We start from the raw sequence: 10,774 nt of genomic DNA, 5'->3' as shown, positions 1-10,774 counted from the left end.
CCCATGGCCTTGGTGTTATCAGCACCGCACTCTCCCGAGTGAGCCACGGGCCAGCCCCAAAAGCATTTTTTCCTAAAAGTCAAATGCACTATGTTTTGAAATATCCATTCCAAGTACAATATTCTTATCAGAAGAATAGTATAAGATCCCTCAAATTTATGTAATCTCTTGTAGAAATTACTTATAATTCAAAATTATTAAGACCTATTGTGTTCAAGGACGGAGAAGAGAGCCTTTTGCTCACATGGCTATGACAGACTAGTGGGAAAAATTCTCACAGGCAAAGATGTAAGACAAATAAAATAAAATACTAGCAGAATAGTTATTCAGTATTGATTTCTTTGATTTAAAAATTCTCCGTAGGTAGAGAATTTGAATTGTAGGAGACAAGTGTTTAGAAACATGAATTTAAGAGCAGTCTGTGGTTTGAACTTTAACTAATGCGGTGCCTTTCCTAAATTATATTATTATTGTACAATATGATGTAATATGATATAATGCTATTATTGTATTTTCCTGTTATAGAAAATTGCTTTATGGAGTAAATGAAATTACTGTGAAAGTGCCTTCTGTTTTTAAGCTTTTAATTAAAGAGGTAAGACTATTGTATATAACAACATATGTGATCAGTAGATTTGTTAATTTGGAAAGAGTCATGATTAAATAATTAGATGTTCTTGATTTTCTGTTTTCTAACTTACTGCTTATTATTTTACTTGGAAGGCAAAGGTAGAGAAACAATCTTGGGCATGAATTATCTTTTTATTTTGTCTTATTTTGCTTTTTATCATCTGCTGGGTTTTCTTTCCTTTTTACTCTCAAGAAGTTGCACATCTAAATCTTTAACTATATTTTCATTTTTAAAAATAATTTATCATGTTTTCTTCATGTGATATGTTATTGGAGAGTAGGCATTGTACCAGAAGTTTGGAATACAAAATATGGCATGATGATCGACCGTAAGGAGCTTGTTCTGTGTAGTCTGGGAGGAAACATTAGTTATTGCAGTGACTTAAGTTTTAAGTGCTGCCATACGAGGTGTGAATACAGGATTGTGGGCATGTAAAGGAAGGAAGTAACTTTGCTTAGCAGAGTTAGGCTTGCCAATCTTCATTCTGTTTTTTGACTAAAGATCAAAAGTTAGTTGTGTTGGATGAATACTTTTAGTAGAAATAAGATTGTTTTTCTTCAGTTTTTGAAAGTGCCCATATAATGTTGCTATCAAATATAGGGTAGTATAGTGATTAAGCATTGGAAAGCGTGATTTGTAATATGGTTCTGTCAGAAACTAGCTTGATCTTAGGAAATCTTTTCTCTCTGCTGCTCCTTTATCTGTAAAATTGGAATAAATTCTTTCTAATGGTCTCATTTGATTTTGAGGTAAAAATGGGACTATATATATATGTGTGTGAGTTTATTAATAAGTGAACGTTTGTTTCATTTGATTAAAAGTTTTGTTTCTTTTAGTAGCCCAGAGCACAGTAATTTTGGAAATAAATGTATATACTTTGTTGCTAAAGCAGACTGCAAAACAGCTAAATAGCGTTTTCCAGCTGAATCTATATTTGGGTTTGATATGAATCTAAATGGATGCAAATAATTTAAATTAAGCTTATTTAGCCAAATTTTGGTAGTTTAAAGGTAAACAAGAAAAGTATGTTAAAGGCTAACATACCACCCTACTCTTTAGAGTAGTACCTGTTGCCCTAGTACTGTAGAACTTATTCTGTAAGTGTCTTGTTGGTTACTGCTCAACGAAAAGTTGGAGAATCTGCATGGTTATAATTATCTCATTTAATTTGACTTAAAAATCTTATTTTTTAGGTTCTCAACCCATTTTACATTTTCCAACTGTTCAGTGTTATACTGTGGAGCATTGATGAATACTATTACTATGCTCTAGCCATTGTGATTATGTCCATAGTATCAATTGTAAGCTCACTGTATTCCATTAGAAAGGTAAGTTCAAATTTATTTAATTTATTAATTTATTTAGTTTATTATGGGTCTGTATTTGTATTTTGCGATAACATGTAAGATGTGTAGAATAGTATTTGGTACAAAGTAAATACTCAATACAGTTATTATTTTAGTTGTATGAATATTTATTATACTCCTCTCCTCCCCATACCTTTTTCTTTTTTTGGGGGGGGACGTTGGGGGAAGGCAGATGCTTTTTAGAGTCAGACTACCACTTGACTGCTTAGAGCCATAGGGATCTATAATTGTTTATCACAGACTGGAATACTGGAAGGCTGATTCTGATGTTTTCAGGGCTGTCTCATTAAAGTGCTTTTTATTTTGTCTTGAGCTAAAACAATGAAAAATCTTTGAATCTTTGACTCGACATTTATAAAGTCAGAGTAATATGTGTTTTTTGTATGAACTTACCTTATTTTTTAGCACTCTTGCTTATTAATATTTTTAGTGGGTTTATATTGGCTAGTTTTTAATTTCTTTTCCCTCTTTCAGCAATATGTCATGTTGCATGACATGGTGGCAGCTCACAGTACTGTGAGAGTTTCAGTTTGTAGAGTAAATGCAGGTAAGTACTTTAGGTGACTGTTGGAAGAATAAACCAGAAAAAGGTACCCATTAAGCACTAATGTGTGAAGTAAGCTCAATGTATTATTATACATATACATTCTTTTGGGGGCGGGGGGTGCTGGCCAATATGGGGATCTGAACTCTTGACTTTGGTGTTAGAACACTGGGCTCTAACCAACTGAGCTAACCGACCACCCTACATTCATTATTTTGTTTTTTAAAAGATGACCGGTAAGGGGATCTTAACCCTTGACTTGGTGTTGTCAGCACCACGCTCTCCCAAGTGAGCTAACCAGCCATCCCTATATAGAAATCCAAACCTGTGGCCTTGGTGTTATCAGCACCACACTCTCCCAAGTGAGCCAGGCCCTCCTACATTCATTTAAGAACTAAAAATATGTGTTTGGATTCATGAGTTTGTATCAAATTCAATCATTTATATAAAAGTGTATTTTTCTTTTCTTTTTTGTTTTTTTACAATGTGACAGGTACTCTCTGTATTCAGTCTAGTTGGAAAAACATGATAAACACAAACAATAAAGTGTGACAGGTGCTATGATAGGGAGAGGTTAGGGAACTTAGTATTAGAGCTTATTTACTATAGGTGTCAGGGATGGCTTCTTTGAGAAAATATATATATAGGTTAGGGAACTTAGTATTAGAGCTTATTTACTATAGGTGTCAGGGATGACTTCTTTGAGAAAATATATATATATTTTTAAAAAGATGACTGGTAAGGAGATCTTAACCCTTGACTTGGTGTTGTCAGCACCACGCTCAGCCAGTGAGCGAACCGGCCATCCCTATATGGGATCCGAACCCCGGGCCTTGGTGTTATCAGCACCGCACTCTCCCGAGTGAGCCACTGGGCCGGCCCCGAGAAAATATTTTTAACAGGTGTCTATATGAATTAGCTAGATAAAAAGGTAGGTGAGAAGTTGGTAAGGTGAGAGTGAGAGAAGGAGAGAAGAAGGTTCTAAGTGCACAGAGCCCTGGAAATTAGAGATTGTGTGGTGATTGTAAGAACTGAAAGAAATTCACATTAGCTAGATAAAAAGGTAGGTGAGAAGTTGGTAAGGTGAGAGTGAGAGAAGGAGAGAAGAGGGTTCTAAGTGCACAGAGCCCTGGAAATTAGAGATTGTGTGGTGATTGTAAGAACTGAAAGAAATTCACTATGGTACAAGCAGCAATAGATGACAGATTGCCTTCTAAGGCATGTTAAGAAATTTGGACTCAATTCAAATGGCAATGGAAAGCAATTTGTGGGGGGAGGGGGAGGAGGGAGAGAGGAAGAGAGAGAATGCCTAAATACAAGGTGATCCTAAAGAAAAACCTTTACCCTTGGGAAAAAGATTTTTAAAAAAAGATTTTAAAATCTTTTTAAAAAGTGTTTTGCTCACTTAAATCTTTAAGAAAACAATGAACTAGATAAAATATCACAATGTTTATTTTAATAAATTTAGTCATTTAAAATAATATCTAAAAAGACTAATTTGGGAGTGTTAATAAGGCAGTGAGACTTTAGAGTTATAAAACTCTAAAGAGTGGTATTGAGAAAAAGAACACTATAAAAAATGCTGTTGAAAAGAAAATAGGCTAAATTTTTCAAAGCTTTCTTCCTTTTCCATGGAATTACAGAAATCTGAGTTTATTTACCTGTTTCGGAGGAGTCTCCTGTGTGGACTCATTGTGTCTGTTTTCTAAGATGGCCGATAGCTAAAATTGATCATGGGTAGTTGTTATGGGTGTTAAAGTGCACCCAATTGCTTGGTCAGAGGGGACTTGGTGTCACCAGTGCTTCGTTGGTGTCCCATCAGGAGAGAAATGAACTGACACACCATGCTTTATTAATCTAATCATATTTGTCGAAACTCCGTTTTTTGGGACTTTTGTGTTTAAACCCATTATGTTACTAATTTACCATTGCGATCAGGTGACCTTTGGATCAGTTGTTTGCTGTATTTTTATTCCAAGTTAATATTGTTTTCAGATGTTTCTTTTTTCTTTAAAATCAGAAATAGAAGAGATCTTTTCTACAGACCTTGTCCCGGGAGATGTCATGATTATTCCTTTAAATGGGACAGTCATGCCTTGTGATGCAGTACTTATTAATGGGACCTGCATTGTAAATGAAAGCATGTTAACAGGTAAACTAAGTTAAATGAGTAAATATCACGAGTTCTTTATAAAGATATTAGGATAAAGTACTGAGTAAGCTTTTTCAAAATTGTATCCTTAAGAATGTCATGAATGTGATGGATATTGAAGATTTTTTTATTCTGAGTAGACCAAATTCTGCATTATACTCAGATCTGATACTAAATCACTATGCTTGCGTTGGCAACATCTCTTGGCCTGCCTCTGGCCAGTCTTTTGACATGAGGAAATGGTTTATGGTAAGGGAAGAGGGAAGAAATTCTTTGCCCACAGAGAATGTACCATATTAGCTTTCCTATTCAATGTGTAAAAAGTGGGAGTAAATAAAGATTTTGTGATTTTCTTGAACTGGGGAGAGGTAGACTTTACAATGGCTTTCCTTTGGAAATTCGCCATCTCAAGAGAGAGCTTTATATCTTTTTTAGTCATGTGAATTTTTTTATTATCAGTCAATCTGACAAGAAAATGATTCGTAAATACTACATTTGAAACTCTTAAGAGTCTTACCTTAAAACACACACTCATACCTAGAAATTCCTACACACTTGCCTTCTTTGGTGCAAGAAGTATAAATACTACAGAGAATTAAATTTAAAAAGAATTTGGCTGTTCGTGATTGTTTGAGAACACCCATACTATTAATTCTTCTCTTCGTTGCCCAGATGCCTTTTCTCTTCCTTACTCATGTGTGTGTGTGTGTGTGTGTGTGCGTGTGGGTGGGTGGGTGGATGGGTGGTGATGGGTGGGGGAGTTAGGAGTAGGTCTTCACATCTCTGTGTTCTTGAGGTAACAGAGTGCTTTCCAATTCATTTCTTAAGGATAAAAGAACAACTGCCTTGTCTTTGAAATTATTTGAACATTCAACAGTACAATTATTTCCAAATATAAACAAGTATTACCTTTGAGTCACAAATCACTTTCTGGAATTATTGTGGGAGACAGAACTTGGTATTTCTGGGTGAAACAGTGTGGTAGACAAAAAGCTAATTGATTAGGCTATGTTATCCATATACAGAACTCTTTATAATAGGTTGCTATTGTAAACAGTATGGTGACATTTAAGATATTTAACAATTTAAGATTTTTTGGTGTTTGATACTGATTTCTATGCTTCCTTTTAAATAATTTATGAATGAACTTTGAACTTTTTTTTTTAATAGGAGAAAGTGTTCCAGTGACAAAGACTAATTTGCCAAACCCTTCAGTGGGCCTAAAAGGAACAGGAGATGAATTTTATAGTCCGGAAACACATAAACGACATACTTTGTTTTGTGGGACGACTGTTATTCAGACTCGTTTCTACACTGGAGAACTTGTCAAAGCCATAGTAGTTAGAACAGGTAGAAAACATTTATTTAATCTCTTCTTGCATGTCTAGCATATTTTATACTGACTGAATGTTTAAAAGAAATTTTGTTTTGGGAGATAATTCTTTCCTTATTAAAGTATGTCATTTTCTTCCTTAACTTTTTTTGAAAGGATTTAGTACTTCTAAAGGACAGCTTGTTCGTTCCATATTGTATCCTAAACCAACTGATTTTAAGCTCTACAGAGATGCCTACTTGTTTCTACTGTGTCTTGTAGCAGTGGCTGGCATTGGGTTTATCTACACTATTATCAATAGCATTTTAAATGAGGTATGTACATTGGACTCTTAATAGGGTTTGATCATTATCACATGTGGCTATGGAGGATTTGGAATGTGGCTAGTGAGACTGAGAAACTAAATTTTTAAGCTAATTTAATTTTAAATTAACTTTAAAAAAACTATGTGTGACTAGTTGCTTTTGTTTTAAAAAGCACGGATTAGAACGTTTCTGTCATAGCAGACAGTTCTTTTGGATGGCTCTGGTTTAGATGGCCTTTTACTTGCTCTTTTGTGACTTAAAAAAAAAAAAAAAGAGGAAAAGGAAAAAAACCAGCAGACAGTTCTTTTGGATGGCTCTGGTTTAGATGGCCTTTTACTTGCTCTTTTGTGACTTGAAAAAAAAAAAAAAAAGAGGAAAAAGAAAAAACTGCATACTCACCAAAAGTTTTATTTTTTCTTTTTTATACCTGTGGGATAGAATATTTAATATTAAAATGATTTTTGCTTACTTAATTGAAGACACCTCTAAGGGACCTTGTCAAGTTTCTTTTCCTGTAGAGTTTGGTACAGTACAGTGCTTGTAGGATGAGTCAGTATGTGGCAGTTTGTTGAACTTACTTTGAAGTGTGTCGTGTGTGAAGTAAATAGGGCTATTAAAAATGACAGAATTTTTAAAAAAATACCTGTCATTCTACAATTGATTGAGCTTCCTATTTTGCAGAATTTTTCTTTTTTTCTTTTTCTTTTTTTTTCTTTTTTAATAGCCACTACAAGAACCAGTGCAAAATATCTGAAGGGGAGAAATGATAAGTGGGTAGTAGATATATGTATATACACATATATATAAAATTGAAAATGGTTTATAGATTTTCACTAAAGAAATACCCACATTAAATATTTAATATTGGGGGTTTGACATTCATTTTTGTGTTAATTGTAGGTAGAAGTTGGAGTAATAATTATCGAGTCTCTTGATATTGTTACAATTACTGTGCCGCCTGCACTTCCTGCTGCAATGACTGCTGGTATTGTGTATGCACAGAGAAGACTGAAAAAAATCGGTATTTTCTGTATTAGTCCCCAAAGGATAAATATCTGTGGACAGCTGAATCTTGTTTGCTTTGACAAGGTTGGCTCATTTTCAACCTTTAATCATTCTTAAAGGTTACTTATTTTGTAGGTTTTAAATATTTAGATTAATGTTTTCCATTTTGTTTACTCATTTGTACACATTCTTTTTTTTTTTTTAAAGGTGACTGGTAAGGGGATCTTAACCCTTGACTTGGTGTTGTCAGCACCACACTCTCCCAAGTGAGCTAACCAGCCATCCCTATATAGGGATCCAAACCCTTGGCCTTGGTGTTATTAGTACCATACTCTCCCAAGTGAGCCACAGGCCGGCCCTCACATTCTTTAATATTCCTCTAATTGTCCTCTTCCTCAGCTTATTTGGCATATGCATCATTTTTGCATATTATTTTCTTAATTTTTAATACTTTGGATATTGCTTATTTATTCTGATCTGTGATTAACTCTTCATATCCAGAATTATAGTAGTAGTAGTAATAGTAGTAAGAAGTAGTTGTAGTAGTAGTAATAGTAAAGATTTTATGATCTTTCTGTTTTTAGATAATTCTTATTTAACAGAATATGCTCCATACATATATTTACTGTGATTTTATTGCTTTTAAATATGTATGTTTAGTGTTTACTCTTTGCTTTTATTGAGTATATCTTTTAAAATTATGAAGGCCACAGATTTTAGAATTTTATGTGAAAATGACTAATTGTATGTATACCTTTGCGAAATATACCTTGCCTCTTAAAAAGGTTTCTTGTTTCCTGAGCTGAAATTGGTTTTCCTGAAAGTTTTATTTTGAGAATTAAACCTTGAGCAAAAAAACTTCCATCAAGCTCTTCTGGGTAACTGATATGATAAGAATTTGATTTTTGCGCATTTTATTATTACAGAAAAAAAAAGTGAAACATGCTTTTTTTAAAAAGAAAGGTCATATACTACCATGACTGTTTAATATTTATCTGTTCAGAAAATTTTACTTATGCTTGTCTTTTTTGGAAACTTTATTATTAAAGTTTTTAAGTAGACACAAAAGTGGAGAAAAGATACAAGTTTAACAAACCCCAAACTCTCATTTACACACTACCCAGCTTTAACATTTATCAACATTTTGTCAGTCTTCATCTATCCTCTGATTTTGAAGGGGGCATCATCAGATATATTATTTTGTCCATAAATACCTCATATATGTCTCTAGAAGATAAGGTGTTAAAAAAAAATATGTATTTTTTTTTACATAACCACAACACAACTATCACACTTAACAAAATTCACAATTCCTTAGTTTTATGTAATACCCATTTCATACTCAGATTTCCCTACCCCGGGCCGGCCCATTCCATTGGTTTTTTTGATAATATAAGCATATAAATATAGTTATACACTTATGCCTCATCTCCTCTTACATAGAGGAACCATACTGTAAGTACTGATCTTGCTATACGTACTATTCTGTACCCTTCTCCCCCTCCTCCCTCTTTGGGGGAGGGGAGCCGGCCGGTAAGGGGATCCAAACCCTTGACTTTAGTGTTATAACACCACGCTTTAATCAAGTGAGCTAACTGGCCAGCCCCATTTTAACCGTATGTTTTGGAAGTCATTCTCTATCAGTATAGTATACAGAGATCTTGCCTGTTTCTTTCTTTTTTTTTTTTTAAACTGTAATACTCCACTGTGTATATGTAGAATAGTTTTTAATGATATGTGTCTTTTTCTATGAGGCATTATTCATACGTCGTGCATGTGTTTTTTTTTTTTAGACTGGAACTCTTACTGAAGATGGTTTAGATCTTTGGGGTATTCAACGAGTAGAAAATAAACGGTAAATATTAGCTAGAGTTGATAGTTTATTAGTTGATATTTGATAAATATTTTAACATATGCAACATTTAATCATAAAGAAAATAATATAACAGACTACTGTGTACCTACCACCAAAATCAAACAGTTGACATTTTGCCATATTTGCTTCAGATATTTTCTTTTAAAAGATTAAAATATTGTAGAAACCGCTGAAGTCCCATTCTGTTTCCCTGTCCCTACCACCATTCTGAAATTATTTTATTTTTATTTTTGCACATTTTATATTTTCACTACATATATAACATATAAATAATATATATGAGTGAAATATACTGTATATGTTTTTGCTGCTTTTACCCCCTTCTTAATACTGTTTTCAAGATTTATCCATGTTGCTATGTGTAGATCTAATTTGTTAATTTTTAACTGCTCTGTAGTATTCCATTATATGATTAAGCCATAGTATCTGTTCTTCTACTAAGGGACAATTTAGTTTTTTCTTCTTTTTTCCATGTACTTTCACAAATAGTGCTGCAATTAAAATTCGTACGCACAACTCCTTTTGAGCATGTAGTTGAGTTTCAGTAAGCTAGATCCCTGTAAGTGTAAATTCTGGGTCATAACACAGGCATGGCTTCACTTTTACTAGGTACTGCCTAATTGCTAAGTGGTGGCGCTTACACTGTCTCCCTCAGTGGATAAAGATCGTGTTGCTACACATCCTTGCAAAACTTAATATTGTCAGACTTGCAATCTTTGCCAAGTGTGGATGGATATGAAATGAGTATTTCATTGTGGCTTTATCTGCATTTTCCTTGTTACTTATAAAGTTGAGCATCTTTTCATATTTTTGAAGTCAGGGTCATTTAACATTTTTCTGTGTATTTTCTGTTTATATCCTAACTTTTCTATTGTGTTGGTAGTCTTTATTCATTTGTTAGAATTTTGTTGCATTTTCTGAGTAGGGATCTTATTCAGTACTATGTGTTGAAAACATATTCTACCAGTCTCTGGATCATCTTTTTATTTTGTTTTGGTTGTCTTTTGAAGCTCAGAAGTTTTACTATTATAGATGTGTTTATGTCACTTTTTCCTCCTCAAAAGTCTGCCAGATTTTGATTTATATAGTTTGAGAGACTGTATTGTTTGGTTAATGTAATTTCAAGAGTTGTTACATCTTCTTGCTAAATATTATGTCACATTGAGACCTTATTCATTCCTAGTAATGCATGTTGCCTTAAATTTTATTTTGTCTAATATTTTTATAGCGACATACCAACTCTCTTTTGCCTAATGTTTGCATAGTGTATCTTTTTCCACCTGTTTAGTTTTCAGTCTTTCTCTGCCATTGTGTTCACATATTTTCACCTCAATTTATGTGCTCATTTTCTCATTCTCTTGTATTTCTTTCTCTCTCATTTCCTGAGAATTTATACATAATCTTTTGCTGCTTATCCTTAAATTATTAATATTTAGACTCTAAAGTTCATGGGTATCTGTATTGTCTTCTAAACCCCAGAAACCTATGGACTGTAGAATACTTTGTTTATTCCCCCCTGCTGCCCCGCTCCCCACCTTTTTTTTTTTTTTTTTTTTTTATA

The 10,774-nt window shown here is 33.6% G+C and overlaps 1 protein-coding gene across 1 annotated transcript in view; it reads left to right on the top strand.

Moving 5' to 3' along the window:
• Positions 1–10,774, top strand: part of ATP13A3 (ATPase type 13A3) — a 43,866-nt gene that overhangs the window by 3,160 nt on the left and 29,932 nt on the right. The window contains exons 3-10 of the mRNA XM_008583730.1: positions 526–595; positions 1,825–1,959; positions 2,473–2,545; positions 4,563–4,694; positions 5,865–6,044; positions 6,184–6,341; positions 7,233–7,421; positions 9,131–9,192. Coding sequence (XP_008581952.1) covers positions 526–595; positions 1,825–1,959; positions 2,473–2,545; positions 4,563–4,694; positions 5,865–6,044; positions 6,184–6,341; positions 7,233–7,421; positions 9,131–9,192 — 999 coding nt within the window. The remainder of the gene's footprint in view (positions 1–525; positions 596–1,824; positions 1,960–2,472; positions 2,546–4,562; positions 4,695–5,864; positions 6,045–6,183; positions 6,342–7,232; positions 7,422–9,130; positions 9,193–10,774) is intronic.

This window comes from Galeopterus variegatus, unplaced genomic scaffold, assembly GCF_000696425.1.
Source record: "Galeopterus variegatus unplaced genomic scaffold, G_variegatus-3.0.2 Scaffold3016, whole genome shotgun sequence".
Taxonomy (NCBI): Eukaryota; Metazoa; Chordata; class Mammalia; order Dermoptera; family Cynocephalidae; genus Galeopterus; species Galeopterus variegatus.
This window is presented reverse-complemented; position numbering and strand designations above follow the sequence as displayed.